Source organism: Phycodurus eques, chromosome 13 (assembly GCF_024500275.1).
Source record: "Phycodurus eques isolate BA_2022a chromosome 13, UOR_Pequ_1.1, whole genome shotgun sequence".
Lineage (NCBI taxonomy): Eukaryota > Metazoa > Chordata > Actinopteri > Syngnathiformes > Syngnathidae > Phycodurus > Phycodurus eques.
In genome coordinates, this window is record NC_084537.1 from 18,176,931 (window position 1) to 18,197,406 (window position 20,476).

At 40.4% G+C, this 20,476-nt stretch overlaps 1 protein-coding gene across 4 annotated transcripts in view; it reads left to right on the forward strand.

Annotated features, from left to right (window-relative positions):
* LOC133411361 (rho GTPase-activating protein 29-like) overlaps nucleotides 1-20,476 on the forward strand; it is a 44,460-nt gene that overhangs the window by 14,844 nt on the left and 9,140 nt on the right. For 2 of the 4 annotated variants that reach the window (XM_061693666.1, XM_061693667.1), the window contains 14 exons: nucleotides 5,318-5,461; nucleotides 10,167-10,263; nucleotides 11,054-11,126; nucleotides 11,318-11,378; nucleotides 12,529-12,678; nucleotides 13,682-13,746; nucleotides 13,884-13,994; nucleotides 15,095-15,175; nucleotides 15,286-15,453; nucleotides 15,535-15,672; nucleotides 16,691-16,878; nucleotides 19,384-19,553; nucleotides 19,642-19,779; nucleotides 19,952-20,050. In XM_061693666.1, coding sequence (XP_061549650.1) covers nucleotides 5,318-5,461; nucleotides 10,167-10,263; nucleotides 11,054-11,126; nucleotides 11,318-11,378; nucleotides 12,529-12,678; nucleotides 13,682-13,746; nucleotides 13,884-13,994; nucleotides 15,095-15,175; nucleotides 15,286-15,453; nucleotides 15,535-15,672; nucleotides 16,691-16,878; nucleotides 19,384-19,553; nucleotides 19,642-19,779; nucleotides 19,952-20,050 — 1,683 coding nt within the window. Of the gene's footprint in view, nucleotides 1-1,941; nucleotides 2,088-5,317; nucleotides 5,462-9,029; nucleotides 9,173-10,166; nucleotides 10,264-11,053; nucleotides 11,127-11,317; nucleotides 11,379-12,528; nucleotides 12,679-13,681; nucleotides 13,747-13,883; nucleotides 13,995-15,094; nucleotides 15,176-15,285; nucleotides 15,454-15,534; nucleotides 15,673-16,690; nucleotides 16,879-19,383; nucleotides 19,554-19,641; nucleotides 19,780-19,951; nucleotides 20,051-20,476 lie in introns of those variants that run through there. The other 2 variants (XM_061693668.1, XM_061693669.1) reach the window with 2 other exon arrangements.

Below are 20,476 nucleotides of genomic sequence, written 5' to 3' on the forward strand. Positions count from 1 at the left end.
CCAATATCAGGGTCTTCCCTTTTCTACAAAATTTCCAGGAGCATTTCGATCTTGGTATTTGTAGCTCCAGGAACATAAAGGTTACTATCACAAATGATCTGCGCTGCAGTCCTAGCCACAAAGGTTACTGGACCTCTCAAAACTACTGAGGTCTTCGTTTGGTCTTGATTAATTATCCTGGAACTCAATGTAGACAAGAGTTTCCAAGATCCAAAAACACAATTTGGTCCTCTAAAAGTGTGTCCTAAGTTTCACAAATGTTTAGTTATTGGTATTTTATCTGATCAGTGCTGCACTTCTTTTCAAAAAGTATCTCCTCTGCACTTCTTTTCAAAAAGTATCTCCTCTCTTCAATATGCAATATTAGTCATTCGAACTGCTCTAAGTGCTAGAGGACTCTACATCTTTTTGCACAATTGTTTTTTGTCAATGTCTTTATGTCCCCAAAGTGTTCTGTAAATTGACTGTCTGTTGTACTAGAGCGGCTCCAACTACCGGAGACAAATTCCTTGTGTGTTTTGGACATACTTGGCAAATAAAGATGATTCTGATTCTGATTCTGATTCTGATTCTGATGCTAATGCTCTTCATGGCGCAACCTCAAGTTCCAGGAACCGTTAGTTCTGGTTACAGACCCCTACCCAAATGTTTCTGAACCTTGAGAGAGTACTACTACCCCCCTTTCAGCCTTCTTTCAGTCCCCGAGCTAAATTCAAGTCGCATTTACACCATAACTACTGCTGGTTCCATTCAGAACCCCCACCCATCTGCCCAACTCTCACCCCCTCCCACAGACAGGTTCCTAGAGCTCTTAAAGGTAGTACCCTCCTAGCAGGCCCTTCTTTTGGCTCCAGAACTAAATTCAAGCTGGATTTTTACCAAAAAATTCAAGTAACTTTTAGATTTTAACACTTGTAATTCCTGGAACTTCAATCACATCCACACCCCAAAGTTTCCTGGATCTGTTGAAAGTACTGCCCCCCTAGGAGGGCCTTCTTTTAGCCTTTAAGTTAAGCCACTTCAGGTTACTTGTAGTTCCTGGACCTACAATCACAAACCCCCCAACCCTCCCCCCTCCCTACCCTCCCCCCGCCCTACCCCTGCCAGCTCCACCTGGTACTCAAGATCAAGGCAATTTCAGTTGTTGGTTCTTGAAGTTGCTAGAGCACTGCAGTCATTACCTCAAAGGTTCCTGGATCTCGTGGAACTATTAAACCCCGAGCAGGGACTTGTTTCAGCTCTGGAACTTAAATTTAGATGAAAGTTCCCGCGGTCCAAGCGCACTGAAAGCTCGTACTTCCATTAAATGTTCCTGGAGGTGAAAATGCGCTATTTGAATCTGAAGAATATGGAAAAGTTGGAGGATTCCTCCTCCAGCTTTGTGTATGTGTGTGTGTGTGTGTGTGTGTGTGTGTGTGTGTATGTGTGCGCGTGTGCATGTGCGCATGTGTGTGTGTGTGTATGTGTTACGCTGAGGGAGGGGCTGAGAAAACACCCGGTCTCTCATTTTCACTCCCCCCTGTAATTCCTTCAGCGTTGCAATAAATCCAACCTCTCATCCCGCCTGGCTCTTGATGAAAACCAGATGACTCTCCTACTCACCTCCCTTCCCCGCACACAAACACTCACACACACACACACACACACACACACACACACACACACACACACACACACACACTCGCACATCCACAACACACTGGCGTGAACTCACCTGTTGCGTGGTGCCAAGACGTGACGTCGTTCATCTACTTTATCCGTAAATGGCACTCTTGAAAACTGTCTGTAAAGTGATAAATGAAGCCATCGTTTGTCATTGTCTGATTGCTGTGTTGCCGTGCTGTTCAGTAAGCTTCAAACTATTTTGCTTTTTATTTGGCTTTTCTTCTGACATCTGTCTATCTGTCTGTCTGACTGTAGGCCTCGGTTGGTCATTGATGACTTGGTTATTCACCCATCAAGCCATCATCATTCATCCAGCTATCCATTTATCCATCATCCATCCATTCATCTATCATCCATCCATCAATCCGTTCATCCATTCAGCCACAGTCGACCAATCTTGGGTTTAGTTAATTTCATGCAGGGTATGTCTTGTATTTCACTGGTAGCCCAATTTAATCGCCAAACATGCCTTGTTTGCATCTCTTTGTCACCTAAAGAGACACAATGTTATGCAGAGGGTTAGCCAAAATGTTAGGCGCCTTGCACACGACCACAAAAGCGCAGAAATCACGTCGTCGTGAGCTTCCTGCCACACGAAAGCCTCTTCCGTCGGCAGGTGTTTCGCCACCATTTGCATCGTGACGCAACAAGTCAGTGTTCTTCCTTACTGCGTCTCAACCAGCTGCAATGTTGTCTTCCAAACCGGCACTTTTTGTTTATCTGCTGTTTTGTTGTTGTTGTTTTGAAAAAGCTCCCTGTCTCAGTTCCGCCCTTCCTCCCCCCTTTTCTGACTTTTTCCACATTAGATATTTGGGGCCCCGTTTTGCTTCCACAGCCACTCATTACTGCGCTTCCCGTCCCCGTTTCATCTACTGCCGGCTGTCGCTCCACAGTTGACGGCCGAGCCCATTTCAATCATGTTGCTAACCAAAACAGCAGTGCCTACCGAGCCACGTAAACAGTATCCTTAGAGTGTGGAGTCTTACGTGGTAAAGGTTGTCTTTTGTTATCTTTAAGGACAATTAACGTTTGGGCGTTTAATCAGGTTTATTGATAGATATAGGAACTAGCCAAGCCATGCAGTTTTACGGTTCATTTTATGATGTTAAATTGGTGAACATTTTAAAATGTTAATTTATAAAGGATCATGTTAACACACATTTTGACAAAAATAAAAAAATAAAAAAAAAAACCTCCCAAGAGAGCACTTATTTTCACATGAACTGGAATTTAAAAAAACAATTTTTTCTCTGGAAGTTGATGCACGTGAAAAAAAAAAAAAACGGTTTCAAGGCATGTTTGGTATCATGAAAAATAAAGCAAAACTGGTTTTGATTAATGTCATTGTTGTATGGATTTTTTAAAGAAACAAAAAGGGAAAAACAAAAAAATAAAAAATCTGATTTTTGTGAGAAAAAAATAAGATTCTATTTTAAAGCCATACTGGCCAGTTCTAGTAGCCACTGACATATAGTCGCTTCTCAACCTTGTAGGTATCCGTGTTCATATTCCAGACTTGAGTTTTTGTTTTTGTCCTGCCCAGTCTGCCATTTCTAAGATGGTCTTGTTATGACATCATCTTTTATGAAAATTAGTGTTCTAGTACACTGTGAAATGTGTTCACTCCACAATGTTGTGTTCTGCCGTGAATTATTTATTCTGTCTACTGCGCCTCCTCCGTAATAGTTATTCTGACATTATGTAGTGACGTCATCGTTTTAATCGTAGTTACTGTTCCAGTCGACTCCGACATGCAGTCGCTCCACAATGTTGTGTGCCTCCATGTTTATATTCCGAAGGGACTTATTGTTTCTCACTCGGTCTACCTCCTCTGTAATAGATATTTTTGAGCTATGTTGAGACAACATCTTTGGCAACGATTGGCGTTCTGAGTAGACTGGCATTTGGTCACTCCACAATGCTGTGTTCCAAGACAACTTTTTGTTGCCTCCAGTCTGCCTCCTCTGTATTTGATGATCTTGCATTACATAAAGCAGGGGTCAGCAACCTTAAATACTCGAGCCACTTGAACCCTTTTCCTACAGAAAAGAAAACACAGGAGCCACAAAACCCTTTTGACATTGAAAATGAAGATCATTTTTCTTTTCCTGTATGTTATTTTTCAGTTATTTCTGCATGCAACAAAAACATTTAGTACTCTGGGGAAAAAAAGTTGCTGGGTTGAACTAACTTTGAGATAAAATACTCAATGTTTATTTGAGTCCTTATAGTTAATCAGTAAAATCCGAACTTATATTATCCAGCTGCAGAAAACCAAAAATGCAGTTTGTTTCTTTATGCATCAAACCTTTATCACTTGTACTGGAGCGTGAACCTCAGCGCACAGCGTCTGCACATCAGGGCTGTAAAAAGCATCAAAATGTATAAATAGCCGCCGACTTGAGTGGGGTGGTCCTCAAATGTCAGTGCGTCTGCCATATTGGATGTGGCCATAATGTTATCCACAAAATCTGCATATTCCTCAAACATGGTGTTAGAATGACCACATACAATCAAAAGTAATTGTTCAGAAATAGGTTCTAGCTTCGAGTGTAAAACGGTTGATAAAACCCCAAGCAACAAACTAACGAGACATCTTCACAGATTGCCTGACTTTGTAACATCCAAAACAGCTGTGACGTCAACATACGATTCCGCACTCGAGGCGGGATCTTTGTTTATGTACTTTAAATGTTATCTTAATACAGGTATCGTTATGATACATATTTGAACAATTTAACCATGTTTTATTTTAACGGTCCACCATAATCTTCAAATTTAGAATTACGTTTAGAAATAGGCTCTGGAGCCGCGAGTCGCCGACCCCTGACATATATTTTATGACCATTAGGATTCTGGTCGACTCTATTGACACATTGTGTACAATCCACAATATTACGTGCATCAGTGATTACGTTTACTAACATTTGCTCTGCCCAGTCCGCTTCCTCCGTAAAAGATGATCTTGCCTGATGTAGCGATGCCTTATTTCTCACCGATTCATGTTCCAAATTTGGACATGTGGTCGCTCCACAATGTTGTGTGCGAGGCTAAATCAACAGTTTTAAGGCCATAGAACAGGGGTGTCAAACTTATTTTTGTCTCGGGCCGCATAGTAGTTAGGATTTCCAGCTCTCAGGAGAGGGCGGTTAGAACAGTGAAACCATATACATGTTTAATCACCAAATCATACTATTACCATTACACAACAAATTGAGGGAGAACTAGTTTTGAAATCAGAAGACAAGGATAATAGTTTGTTCAAGTATTGTTTAAGTTAGTGTAGAAGAAGGGTTTGGTAACAGAAAAATGCAATATTTCAACATTATTGTTTATTATTATGACAATTTGGAATTTGGGTACATATTTTAGCAAAAATCACTGAAGTTGACGAGCATGATTTGCTTTTGCGGGCCACATAAAATGATGTGGCGGGCCGCATCTGGCCCCCGGGCCTTGAGTTTGACACCTAACAACTTCTACTTGGATAGTGTGTTGGCGGGCGAGGTAAGCAGCTGCCAAGTCACTGCAACAACAACAAATTATTGTTGCACAGACCAAAAGAATGTCAAGAATGAGTGCGACTCTGCGACTTTGTAATGAGCGACTGAACCGCCCACGCTTTTGTGCGTCCTCATTCTCTCCTCCCCAGAAGGCCACGAGGGTCTCCAGCAGGTGGTCCAGGAACGTCTGGCCGAGCTGCTGCGCGTCCTCAAGGCTGTCATCGCCAAACACCCGACCCTCAACTCGGTGGACATCCTGGGCAAGGCGGGCACGCTCATCGCCAAGGTGAAAGGTAAGCAGTAGTTATGTCACCTGGCGGCCACCTGGCCTATTTGGAAGCTCCGAGGCGTGACCCGGTGCCACAGTATGCATGTGGATGTCATGCGTAACGATGTCAAAATGGAAACAACACAGGCCATTGCACTTCAATCACAGTGGAAACATGGCACCAGTCCAAGCCAATTCCTACTGAACTGAAAATGATGGTTACATTATTTATAGAGCATCAAACTGATGAATGCTGACTGTTAATTAATGACCTGCCTTTGAGAAGAACAGTTAGGCCATGTTCAAATGCATCTAGATGGAAAAAATAGCATATATATATATATATATATATATATATATATATACTTTATTTCTGATTTTAAATTTATAAATGTATACTTTTTCTCTATTAAAAGATGTTTCTATTAAAAACATTATAATTAATTAATGAATTAATCCTTGTAAAAAAAAAAAAAATAATGAAATTATAATTTGTCTGTGAATTATAATTATTTTAAATACATTTTAATTAATACTACTAATTATTAATATTTGAATTGGAACATGATTTTTACATATAATTTGTAAATTAATATAATCAAACAGCAATTAAAAATATTTTAATATCAGTAAAACTTTGAAAAATAATTTTTAAAGTGAAACATAATTCAATAGCACTTTTCGAAAAATTTCATTATCCTAATTTCCACAATAATAAATCGTGAATTATTGTTTTTATTGTACTTTTCGGCGGCGCGGTGGGCGACTGGTTAGAGCGTCAGCCTCACAGTTCTGAGGAGCGGGGTTCAATCCCCGGCCCCGCCTGTGTGGAGTTTGAATGTTCTCCCCGTGCCTGCGTGGGTTTTCTCCGGGCACTCCGGTTTCCTCCCACATCCCAAAAACATGCATGAATTGGAGACTCTAAATTGCCCGTAGGGCAATGAGCATGTGAGTGCGAATGGTTGTTTGTTTGTATGTGCCCTGCGATTGGCTGGCAACCAGTTCAGGGTGTACCCCGCCTCCTGCCCGATGATAGCTGGGATGGGCTCCAGCACGCCCGCGACCCGAGTGAGGAGAAGCGGCTCCGAAAATGGATGGATGGATATTAGTTTTGATTAGTTCGTTATAATTAAACATCAATTTCAAAAATATATTATTATTAAACTTTTTTATGTTTTTCAATTGTGTAATTGCAATTCGAGAACTATTATTATTATTATTATTTTGTATTTGTTTACTCATTTTTATGTTATAACTAAACGGTAATTTAAAAGTATTATTTTCAATTATTAAATTATTATTTCTTATTATTAAAATAGTATTTGGATGGATTTTAATTAAATGAGGAAATATCGTTCTCAACTCGTGGTGAACTCCCCTTTTGTCACAACTAATCGACAATCAGTTCCACACTATAGACAGAATTCCGAAACGATCATTTCAAGTCGTCTCGTGAGATTCTTTGTTTCCTGCGCCTTTTCCGTAAACTAGTTTACTCTGGCTTCTGATTGGCCAAAATGACCTTGGGTTTGGTTGGGGGCTAATGACTCATAATCGCCCATTACTTCAAGTCCTAAAGAGGAGGGTCTGTCGGGAATGATGAGTAAGCGACAAGGAGCACCACACTCGCACGATAACATGCCTCGCCGCGTCTCCTCGGCGCATTTGTCGCGACACCTGCGGCATCTGGACGCCCGCCAGCACGTACTTGAGAAAAAAACTGCAAACACATGCTCGCCCAACCCGTTTACGAACGGCGCTGACACTGAGCGTTGACGTGTGCCTCTCGATTCTCCATTGTTCTGAACGACTCCCGATGGCACTGTTTTTTTTTTTTTTTTTTACACATGCGGGAAAATGTGTAGAACCATCTCGCCTCAGAGCCGCTGTTCGACGCTTGCGTGTTGTGGCATCAAAGGCGACATCTGTGCGTGTTTCCCACTTGCAATGAAAATTGGCAACAAAGGCAGGGAAAAGAAGTCAACACCTCCCTTTCACTCCACCAGGAAAATGCTTTGCTAACCGTGCACGTCATTTTTTTGCCTTCCCTCATTTGAACAACATCACAGTGTGACATTTTTTTTAATTCATCTGTTGTTACTCTTTTCAATATTTTTTTGTTTGAAGATTATAATTCAACTGTGTTTGTGTTATTTAGCATTGTCAATTATTGATTCATTCATTTTCCGTACCGCTTAGCCTCACTAGGGTCGCGGGTGTGCTGGAGCCTATCCCAGCTGACTCTGGACGAGAGGCGGGGCACACCCTGAACTGGTCGCCAGCCAATCGCAGGGCACATATAAACAAACAACCATTCGCACTCATAGCTACACTTACAGGCAACATAAACAAACAACCATTCGCACTCATAGTTACACTTACAGGCAACTTAGTCGCCAGTTAACCTACCATGCATGTTTTTGGGATGTGGGAGGAAACCGTGGTTCCTGGAGAAAACCCACACAGGTGCCCTGTGATTGACTGGCGACCAGTTCAGGGTGTACCCAGCCTCTCGCCCAAAGATAGCTGCGATTGGCAGGCTCCAGCCCACCGGTGACCCTGGTGGAGATAAGCGGTGCAGAAAATGGATGGCTGGACTGCAGAGGTGTTTTTGTGTTCTTTTAATTCGCCGATAAATTAATCTAATAATTCTTCGAATTAATCTTTTAATGAAAATTTGAATAAACAACCACATTATTTCATTCTACTTTTGTAAATTGTGTAATTTTAAATAAATGGTGAATTATTGTTATATTAGTTTTTAAATTACACAATTAAAATTTAGTAGGAATTAAAGAAATTGATATTTCCCCACCCAAATAGCGACAATCAAACAGTGAATTTTTTACATTTTTATTATTATTATATATTATTAATGTATATAATTTTTTATCATTTATTTGATTCATTTTCATTGTTTATAACATCATTAAAGCACCCCCTGTGGGTGTACACCACAGTTTGGTTACCGCTTATTTTTGCCTTTCATATCATTGGAAAAACTATTTTAGATAACTATTTTCTGCTTATTTCTTTGTCATCTTCATCTTCTAATAATCCTGTATGGGGGTGCGAGAATATCGAGTGTATCTAGCTTGTCTTTCTCGAGGTGAGAGGAATAGAAAAGGCAGGTAAAGACTCATAGGAAAATAGTAACCTAAATGTATTGTAAGACGTCACTTTGTTGTTCCCCCTTTTTAGAGCGCAAACTAGGCAAGAGTGAATCAGCAGCGCCGAGGGATGGGAGGGAGGTGGGGGCAAGCTCTGGAATTATTGTTCCGAGAGCCACAGGATGTCCTGAGGAAGAAGCCAGTGCAGTGCAGAGTCGTTCAGCAGCGCTCCTCGAAACTCAAAAAAGACCTTTTCGGCGGGCCGAGGAACGTGCCGTCGCCCCGGAATTTGCCATCACTGGGAGAAAATGGAGGTCAAAAGCTAGAAGACTAGCGAGCTTAGCGTATTTGAGCTTTTTTAAGGCAAGCGAGGAGAGTGACAGAAGTGGAGCTGCACGCGGGTTTCCTGTTGCAGTGCAGACAGGAAACACTACGTCCAACGTCACTGACTGCCACTTTGGTTACAAACGGCGTTCTAGCTAAAGAAAGTGCTTGCTGAAGATTTCTCACCTTCGACGGTCCTCAAATTTTTGCTGTAAAACGCCCAAGGATGAGCAACCGTTTACGCTTTTACATTCCGGATGACAACACCTTGGACAGGATTTGAATGCAAGACTCTTGTAAAGGTGACTTTTTGTTTTGACTTGACTTCGACCCCGAACGGTTTTGTCTAATTCCTGGAAAAAAGCAGCAGAGGTGCGGAGTCGTACGACTTGACTCAAGTCAAAGTCACCAGTTTTAGGAATTGGGACTTGCCTGGCTAAAACTTGAACATGAAAGACTTGACTTTGTCTTCGTATTCTGAAGTCTCGACATGACTTACACTTAAACAACATGACTTGACATGTCCTGCCTTAAATTAGAATTTTCAAGATTTGAGATTCAACAAGTTTTATTTTTGTGTGTTGCTCAAGAAGCTAGCATCAACATTCTGAAGATTATGGAAGGTGCATTCAAGCGTTATGTTTTTGAATCAGGAAAAAGACAATGGCAACATGCAAGGCTTGCAACTCAAAGATAAGAGCTAATGTGTGAATATAGGTGTGTCAGGAAACTTCCAGGACTCCTGGCTGCTTCACCATAACAGTGCAACAATCACAACTCCCTGAGCATCAGACACTTCCTGGCCAAGAAGAACATCTTCATGCTGGAGCAACCTCCCTACTCACCCGACCTGGCTGCGTGTGATTGTTCTTCCTCTTTCCCAAGTTTTGAAGACGTGGATGACATCAAGATGGCCGTTACGACAGAGCTGCGGAGGATCCCAGAAGAATCCTTGCAGGAGTGCATAAAGGCGTGGCAGAGAAGGCTGGGAAAGTTTGTTCGACTACTTCAAAAGTAATCCAGTCCACCAGTCCTGGAACCTTTTTGACACCTAGTATGTTAGCAAGTTTGTGTGACTTGACTTGCTTAACCCAAGTAGTGCCTTGACTCGACTAGCTTGAAACTTGAAGGTTAAAACTTAAATGACTTAATTATGACTTAACACAAATGTGACTTACTCCCACTTCCGGAAAGCAGCCTGATACGTTTTGACCGTTTACTGTGTAAATATCTCATCGGGATTAAACACAGGCACTATCAGGTCGGTGATATATTTGCCCATCTTTCTCTCCGCAGGCATCGACTTCAACAACGTGAGGCCGGACAACCGAGACGGCACGTTCGGCGAGATTCACGCGTCCATTGACACCTTAGCGTTCACCTTCGGCAATGTGTGAGTGCAACACCGTTTTACCTTTTTACCACTTGTACAAAAATACGACGACAACTGTTTCAAGTATCGATTAAAGATGTCAAAATGTACTGCCTGGTTCCCTGGTGCCTGTATCTTTTACACAGATTCTCGTCAAGCAGGATATTACCACTCAAGTGTGGGATTTCACACAGTCGACACGAAATCCGCCAATCACATATTCAGATATGACATGATAGACGTGTAAAATGTTGAAAGGACAACAACAACTTTGTCGCTCCCCAGTTCCATGACTTGGAGAGTGCTAGCTAGCTAGCACTGTAACATTCGTGGCACTAATGCTAACACAACATGAGCGGCATTGGAGAGTGCTAGCTAGCTAGCACTGTAACTTTAGTGGCACTAATGCTAACACAACATGAGCGGCATCCGTGCTGGTTCATTATTATTCTAATGCTACAGTAAGTGATCCAGTGTTGCCTATTATGAATATACAAGCCACTATAGCGTCATCAAGATTTTGTGTGGTATTTTAAGCCACTGTATTAAGTGAATTAACGAAACAGTAATGTATCTTGAAGGTGTCTAATTGTATTCATGTGTTGGAAAGTTGACTCTAGCACTTTCCCACAAGATAGAGAAGTGACACTAGCATTCATGCTAGTGCTAATGCAACCTCGGAGGTATCCAGGCTGGTGCAACATTATTTTAGATGGTAAATTATGCAAGTGTGTAATTTTAGGTGACATTTTGATTTATTGTAGCTGTAATGTTATTCAAATATTATACTATGTCTTTTTTTGTGCCTCAGAGTTTCTGACTTCCTTATGGGAGATGTGGACAACGGCTCAGGGTTGGGGACCCCCCAGACCAGAAGAAGCAGGGTAAAGCATTTTTTTCTTTATTTTTTCCCCTTGTTGTTTTTGTTGAAAGCTTTGTTCCCACAAACTTAAAGACGAGCTCGCCGTGCATAATTTGGATGTTGAGAGTGCAGCTGTTTGTTAATTGCATGTCCGCTTTTGGCTCCTCGTCACATGAAAATTTGCCCCGCTCCTTTTTTTTTTTTTTTTTGTAGTCTTTTGACAACCTCGCCGTGGATCCCGAAGACTACACGCCCGAGAAGAACGACCTCGCCGGTGAGTGGGCGTCGACGTTCCATCGTTCGAGGGGCGTGGATTTTGTCGCGGAACGGCGTGTTTACGGACATGTGCGCCAAAAGCAGGCCGATGTCAACTTAGGAGCTACCGGCATGATTTAGGAATGCCTGAGGTGGAGACCCGCCCTGTTATTTCTGCCGGACCACACGTTTTCCCTGCTGGCCTGAATGTCTGACATTCCGAGGCCTGTTCGGGAGCGGGCCTGCGTCGGATGGAAAACACATGGGCTCCGTGTAGAAGTTGCGGGGTGTTCTCTTTTTTGGAAGATGCCAGTATTTTCACATCCTCCTGCAGTGTAAACCACTTCCTCATGGCCACGTCTCTTCTGTTTTAACGTCTAACTTTTAGCATAAGGAGACATAATATGAAAACACATTTGGCCATGACTTGGAGGGTACGTGGGCCGAGATCCGCCATTTTCAAGTAATGATTGCTCTGCATAGAAGCCGCGATCACATCAAAGCCAGTCTGTAGCTCAGTCTGTACTGACTTTTCAAGCGACGCCCAGACTACACAGAAGCAATATCACATCAAAACCAAAAGCTCAGTAGAAATGCAGTGTTTTTGGATGTGTAGATTATCGTCATCTTCTGATAGCCGGTGTCTTCTGTTTACAATGGATTTCCATTTCTACAGGTACCTTGGAAAAGAAACTGCCATTTTCAAGCGGCGACTGCGCTACACGGAACCAGGCCACTGAAAAATTGGGCTTAAAAAATTGTTGAAGTAATGTAATGATGAAGATATTAATTTAAGCAAAATTATCTGCCACTAGAACAGGAAAAAATGACCTAAGATATCTTAAAACAAGTAAACATAGCTACCCCAAACCACCCCACCGGTGTCTTAAAGCTTGTGTTTTAGGACTAGAGACACCTATAGAATTATGGTATTTCTTATTTTAAGCTAAATTTACTCATAACCAGTAATAAAATCTCAATACCTAATTATGATATCCTATGAAGATTTTTAGGGGGGGAAATGCTTGAAGCAAGTGAAATGCTCTTAAACAAGTAAATTAATGGCAGCAAAAACCCATATGAATGATCCTCAGCGTATTTTGACATTTTATTAAGACGCTTGCAAAGTGTTTTAATTTGTGTAATAACGTGCTAATGTTCCCCCTCAGGTCCAGATGTCCCTCTGTCGCGCGAGGAGGAGGTGGACCTGACTCTGCTGAAGCATGACAGCGGGGTAGAGTCGGCCCTGCTCTACGCCAAAGCCTGGTCCAAGTACATCAAAGACCTGCTGGCCTGGATGGAGAAACGAGTGACTATGGGTAAGGCCCCGCTCCATGTAGTACAGTACTGCCACAGAAGACATTGGCCAATCCCTGACCTTGTGGAGCTATTAGATATTAGAGTTTTGTTTTTTTATGGCGAGTCATCAAAGTTCTCTGCTGTTCTCCGTCCATATGCAATGATTAAAACTAAAGCATTTCTCGAGTATGATTCAAATTTGGTAGCAATTGGCCAAAATCAACAGATGAGTTAATTTTTGAAGGAAATTAACCAAAATGGCAAAGTGTCTGTTCAGGCATGGGTTCTTGAGAGTTTTTTGTGGGTCTAGTACTCATTGTAGACATTGCTATTACATTTCTTGTTATTCACAGAAAGTTACCTCGTGGGGTGTATTTTATGGGAAGTCATCAATTTGGTAGTAATCGGACAAAATCTGAAGGACAAGTCATTCTTTGAAGGACCCTTGGAAATGACGGAAATGTCCCTAATATGTCCACTAAAAAACAAAACAGCAGACTTCCTGTGTCTTTTCGGTCATGGGTTCTTTTTTTGTGAGATTACTCATGTTAGACATTGCTATTACATTTCCTGAACTAGCTTCATGGGGATGTTTTATGTCAAGTTATTAAACTTTAGTTTACGTGCTTGAAATGTGGTATGAAACAAACAAAACCTTTTGGATGAGTACGTCTTTAAAGAAAGCCTGGAAATGGCCAAAATGGCCCGTCATTACAAAATGGCAGATTTCTTGTATGTTTTCAGGTATGAGACTTTTTGGTTCGTGTACTCATGATAGACATTCCTGCCAAATTTGGTAACATTTGGACAAAATCTTTAAGACTAGTCCATCTTCGAATTAGTCCCAGAAATAGCCAAAATGGTCCTAAAAGGTCCGCTACAAAGCAAAATGGCTGACTTTCTGTATCTTTTCAAGCATGACTTTTTTTGTTGTTCAACTCGTGATAGACATTGCTATTAAATTTAATGTTGCGAAGTGAAACTGGCTGATGAATGACATGAGTAATCCTTTATGTCTTCTAGATATGGACTATGCCAAAGGTTACGCCAAACTGGCCGAGTCGGCCAAGTCGCTGGTGACGCAGCAGGTCGTTTATCGATTTCATTATTTTAAAATCCAATCACTTTCTTGATGAATGATTATAATGAATACATAAATAGATGAAAAAAATACTGCTACTAATGTTTTTGGAATGGATGGATGAACGTGTTCGGCTCCGTACAGGACTACATGCCCTTTAGCGACATCTACAATTCCACCTTCAAGAACGATGTTGAATACAACCATCTACTCATGCAATCAGCCATGGCCCTGCAGACCAATAAATTCATGCAGGTACAACAACACTAAAATACTTTGTGTCTTTACAGTCACAGATTCTATGTTTTAAGAGCACAGTACGTGTTTTCTTGTGTTGTAGCATTCATTGCCCACTTTAGGATTGTCATGATTATGAGCTGCCTTCTGTAATGATTATGAGCTGCCTTCTGTGCACTATATGTTGCCTGTGTTTTTGAATTACGTAATTATATTGTGAGTAGCAATTATGGCGTTGTACTGTATTATTTGGACAGCCACTTATTCACAATTTAGATTGATAGGTAGATAAATATACTTTATTAATCTTGTGGGGATAATTGAATTAAATTAAATAACTTCAAAGTCAACCTCAGTAGTCAATGATGAAAAAAATATTAATGATAAAAACAATGATTGATGATAAAAAAAAATTGTATGCAATTATTATTGTTATTATTATAAAAGTAGCATAAATATCAATACTGATACTAATATTTTCAATACAATGAATAAGCTCTTCAAATTTTCTCAAGAAGCAATGCATAATGGGGGAAAACTAAAATATGATATAATGTAATTTATAGTATATATAAATATAACTTCTTTAACATAAGAAATAAAATTACAAAAATACTGTTCAGCATTGTCACATACTGGTAAAAAGAAAATATGATGCCATATAATTAGAATACCTAAAATAATTGATAAATAATAGATCAATACAATAAAAAAACAAATCAAAAGAAATATTAGAAATTGAGAGAGTGAAATGTGATGCTACATATTTATAATAAATGCATTTATTGCATAGTATTACATAATATAAAAGCAATGTAAAATGTATTTAATTCAGATATTTAAAACAAATAATTGGATTGCATTTTGCATTTTTAGTCAATATGTATAATATTTGTAACATACATTTTTATACATTTAAAAAAATAAATTTTCATTGCATTTTTAGACAATTATTACACAAATCAGAAAAATGCAATAATTTTTTTAAAATCAATAACAAATTTAAATTACTTTGTCATTTTAAAAATGTATATATATATATATATTTTTTTTTAAAGGCCAAAAGATTAAACTTGATAAGAAAATGTTTAATTGTTGCCCTTCTACCCCTTTTTCAGCCTCTCCTTGCCCGTAAGAATGAACTGGACAAGCTGAGGAAAGACCTCAAAGAGCAGTGGCAGAGGGAGCTGAAGAAAATGGTAAAGAACACACTGACATGTACTGTATACTGATAGAGAAAAATTTATTTATTAAGTGAAAAAATACAAGAAGTAGTAGTTTTACATAGTGTGTTCATTGTCTATTCCAGCACGAGGCGGACACAGGATTGCGAAAGGCTCGGACGCTGAAAGCCCAGAGGCGAGAAGAGTACCAGAAGGCCCGCTCGTCCACCAGCCGCTCCCTGGATGAGCAGCCCAACGCTGGCAACAAGCAGCTTGAGAGGAAGAGGAGGCTGGAAGAGGAAGCCCTGCAGAAAGTACACTAAATGGGGGTCTCCGCGGCCATCTTTGCTCCTTTTCATAGCGTTCTTAATTGTGGTATTTTGTTGTTGCGATAGGCTGAGGAGGCCCAGGACCAGTACCAGAGCAGCATGGCTGATGCGGGCGTCAGAAGGATGGACCTGGCCAACGTCAAACGCACCATTCTCACTCAGATCAGAGAGACCATCTTCCAGTGCGACCTCACGCTCAAGGCGGTGGGTCACGTTTTGTTACTATTATTTTTCTTCTCGTTTTAATTGAATTTCCATTTCTTTTTTTTTATCATTTGGATTTTTCATTTTTTTAAAACTATATTTCATTTTATTTTGTTTTTGTTGTGTTTTATTTCTTTTTTACTTCTATTTCTATTTGTTGTAAATAGTATTTTAATTTTTATTTTGTTTCATTCTTTTATTTTATGGTATTCATTTCATTTAAATTTATTTTGGAGTAATTTCTTTCATTAATTAATTTTTAATTTCATTCTGTTTGACTTTTTCAATTAATTCTATTTCATTTTTGTATTTTATTTTATTTTTCTGAATTTCATTTGATTTTATTTTGATTTTATTTAGTTTAGTTTTAGTTGTATTTAATTTTATTTAGTTTTAGTTGGTTTTCATTTTTATTTTTACTTTTATGTCAAGTTTTGATTGTTTTGAATTTTATCCATCCATCCATCCATTTTCTGAGCCGCTTCTCCTCACTAGGGTCGCGGGCATGCTAGAGCCTATCCCAGTTATCATCGGGCAGGAGGCGGGGTACACCCTGAACTGGTTGCCAGCCAATCGCAGGGCACATACAAACAAACAACCATTCACACTCACATGCACACCTACAGGCAATTTAGAGTCTCCAATTCATGCATGTTTTGGGGATGTGGGAGGAAACCGGAGTGCCCGGAGAAAACCCACGCAGGCACGGGGAGAACATGCAAACTCCACACAGGCGAGGCCGGGGATTGAACCCCGGTCCTCAGAACCGTTAGGCTGACGCTCTAACCAGTCGGTCACCGTGCCGCCTGTTTTAAATTTTATGAAATTGTATTTTGTTTCATTTTAATTTTATTTAATCTTATATTTTTCATTTTAGTTTATTTTTCACCTGGTTTTTGGTCATAATTTTGATGTTTTCATTTCATGTAACTACTTTATTTTATTACATTTTTATGTTTTCTATTTCGTTTGATTTCATTTTTTTGGATTTCATTTGATAACCTCGTCCTGCCTACAGGTGACAGTTAACTGGTTCCAGATACAGCACGTGCAGATGGCGTCGCTTCCCGCCCATCACCAGGCGCTGAGCGACAGCGCCAAGCTGTACGAGCCTGGCGAGTGCTACTCGGAGTTTGTGCGCCGCCTTCCCCGACATTTGCCCAGGGAGCGCGTGCACTCCGACTCGGTCTCCTCTGACGGCGCCAGGTATGGAACCCAAACTACCTCAGTCATATGCGCTGTTGTTATCCAAAACAGCGGCCATTGCAAAAGCCTTCCTTGCGCTGTACTTAAGACGATCTTACGTTTTTAGCACCGACTAATGTTTCGTAATTGTCATTTAACAATACTTTCACAAACGGTGGCGTCCACCATCTGCAGTTGAGGAATGTAACGCCCTCCTTGCCACTACTTGTGGTAACATGGTACTTAAAATTAACTTTGATTAGGGCTGTGCACGAATCGGTGGTGACTTGAATTGCGGGCATGGAAAAGCGATAGTCAGAATTTTCAACTCGAATCAGAACAAATCTTACAATATCATACTACTTTATTCTGACTGCTGCAATGCCGCGTTGCCTTCAAAAAATGCAAAACATTTCACGATTTTTAGGCTGTCTTTATGGCCGACGCTATTTTGACTTACTGCACATTATATATTACGGTAATTAAAATAATAAAAGTACAAATTGGATTCTATTTAATATTAAATAATTATAGCATAACATATAGACTTATGACACGTACCGTTATCACTAAACAGCATTTTCCGCATGATAGAGCCTTGGCAAATATTCCAACCCATACGTACCCTGTTATGAATGAATGAATTTCAGCATGATAACAGATGTGGTAAATTACAAAATTGGTGTCAATGAAAGCTGGTGCATACCCGGGTTATTGTTATATGACAAATTGAAGCACTTTTGAGACCTTTTCAAGCTTTTTCAGCATCAAAATTGACACAATTGTGCAAATAAAAGCACATTTTGGTGTGTATGTCGTACGTGTAAGTGGGGTTGTTCTTTCAGAGGCGCTAACAATGAGTCCGTGGAAGGAGAAAAGAGAGAATGTGAATGTGTTGGCCTTCCTCTCAGGAAATATCTGTGGCGCAGGCTTGAATGCAGGCGGGCAGATTGCGAGTGTGAGAATTGGCCTCTCGTGTTTCTGTCCAAACATGTTGCTTCACACACACATACACACACACACACACACACACACAAAACACACTACCCGTAGGGAAAAAATGTCAGGGTTCACACACAGGTGCCTGAAATACATGAACATGCTTTGGTTTTTAAAAAGGGCTGACATACATATGTAAAAACATGTGTTTTTACGCACAAATAAATCTGTATTTGGGGTTCAGCATTAAAGAAATACATTAATTTGATCACCAAATTGCTGTTACAACCCACAAATCAGTATAAAAGGACGATTAATCACTTTGTCTGTTTATTATTGTAAATGTACTAAATGTAGTTTTTGGGTGATTTTTGTGTTTTAAAATTGTCTCATGCATATATATATTTACTTTTACAAGAAGAAAAATTTCGGCCGATTTTTTTTCTATCTTTTATTGTAAGCGTGTCTTCAGATTTAGTTTTACAATCAAAAACAAATATAAATAAAATATTTACAATGCATAGAATACAAAAAGGGACTTGTATCACTTTTTACAAATAAATAAAACTCACCAACAAGCACATTTTAAAATATATTATTATTATTATTATAGGAAAAGAAAGGCAAAACTCAGAAGATTTGGAGATTTTAAAGCACCATCTCCGTTTAATTTATGAAAAGAAAAATCTTGTTTTAAATCTATATTTTAAGTGTAGTTTTTTGACAGAAAGAAAATAAAGATACTAAATTTGTCATGTATTATTTTCTTATGATCAAAAAATAACATCCATCCATTTTCAACACCGCTTATCCTGGTTAGGGTCGCGGGACGCTGGCGCCTATCCCAGCTGACTTTGGGCGAAAGGCGGACTACACCCTGAACTGGTCGCCAGTCAGTCGCAGGGCACACAAAAAATAACAATGAGATAAAAATCTATAATATATTAAAATGTTGTTTTGTTTTTAAAACTCATAAAATATGGAGATGCCTGCTTTTTGTTTTGACCACCTATTTCCCCAATATATGTTTTTTTTTGTATTTAAAAAAATGTATCACATATTTTTATTGTATTTATTTAACTTTGGATGAAATACAACACCTTAACATAGGGAGCTGCCGCTTTTTATTGCACATGCTTGGAAAAACAATCCATCTCCAAAGAGCTTTAAAGTGTTTAGATTTGAGGATGGAGGTTTACGAAGCCTAAAAATTCCACCTATACTTCCTACGTCCACTTTCAGTCATAATTTGGCTTTGATTTTAGCCGTAAAATCCAGGAGATGAAAGCGACAGCAAACCTCACGTGTCGTTATGTGTCGAGTTTATACTCCTCTGTTACGTGTGGGGAAACCCTCAATCAAAGGCAGCATTGCCATTAAAAGTTCCCTCTGATGTTCAAACAGAATGGGGGGGGGGAAAAAAAAAAGGAACGACTTCTGACTTGTATTAACTTCTACTTTTGTTTTCCGGGCGACACGACGGCCCAATGTTTAGTACGTCCGCCACTGCTGAGGTTTCGTGAATTTCAATCTCGGCTCCAGCCTTCCTGGAGAAAGGATGGATGTCATGTTTCTTCCCTCCTGCAGGTTCGTGTTCGCCAAGCGTTCTGTGGGCAGCACCCACTCATCCCACGGCAACCTGTCTCAAGCCTCGCTCACGTCCTGCGACGTCCTCAGTGGCGACGAGGTGGACAGCCCGCTGCACCGCCGGTCCGGGATCGCCACGGGCCGTTCCAACAGCAGCACCGACCTCCCAGGTGGATGTCCGCAAAATAGCGGAGGAACAGCGTCGGTTTCCCGGCGTCACGCCACCGCCGGGACTAACGGTGCTCCTTTTCCCCGCAGGGCTGAGGGGCCAGGCCCCGCCGACCCGAGCCTGGACCTCTGGCAGTCCGGGGAGCCAGGGAGGGATGTGCAGTGACTCCGAGAGTGCGGGGGGCAGCAGTGAGTCCAGGTCCATGGACTCACCGTCTGCCAGTCCAGGTATGAAGGGATGAAGGGTGAGGGGGGTCAATAAAGCAGAACTGTGCTACGGCGCCTAGTTAAATTACACTTCTGGTCTGAATATGTATTATCATTTACTAGAAAAATTTAAATCTGTTCATCTATCTACTAAATGCCAGCACCATATAATGTTTTAAATGTGTTAACGCAGGCGACTTCAAGCGCCGTCTGCCCAGAACTCCCTCCACTGGCACCATGTCTTCTGCTGACGACCTGGATGAGCGAGAACCCCTGTCGCCTTTGGACAATGGTACGACCCACGTCAACACTATCCCACACGTGTCGCATATATGTCGTATACAATGTTGAGAAGACAAAGCCTCCATTTTTTTCTCACATGATTTCCACACTGATCACATCTACAACTATTGTGGAAAAATGGTCAGGTCTTTTATTGGGTCCAAAAGAAGAACCTCCTGAATTTCCAAGTTTCAGAAACTTTTAGTTTTTGGTATATGTATTGCATCATCTTTAGATAAAAAGATAAATTTGGAGAGCCATTGTGCGTTTGGAAACTATGGGACTGTTAGCTTGAAAAAAAGTACCCCGTAACTTAAAGACAACCACGAAAGTAAACGAAAAGTACCTGGAACTTTAGCTGGGAATGCAGTTGTAGTTCCTCGAAGTTTTATTTATCTGTACTTGTACTAACAAAAATGTTGCAATCAGAACTGTT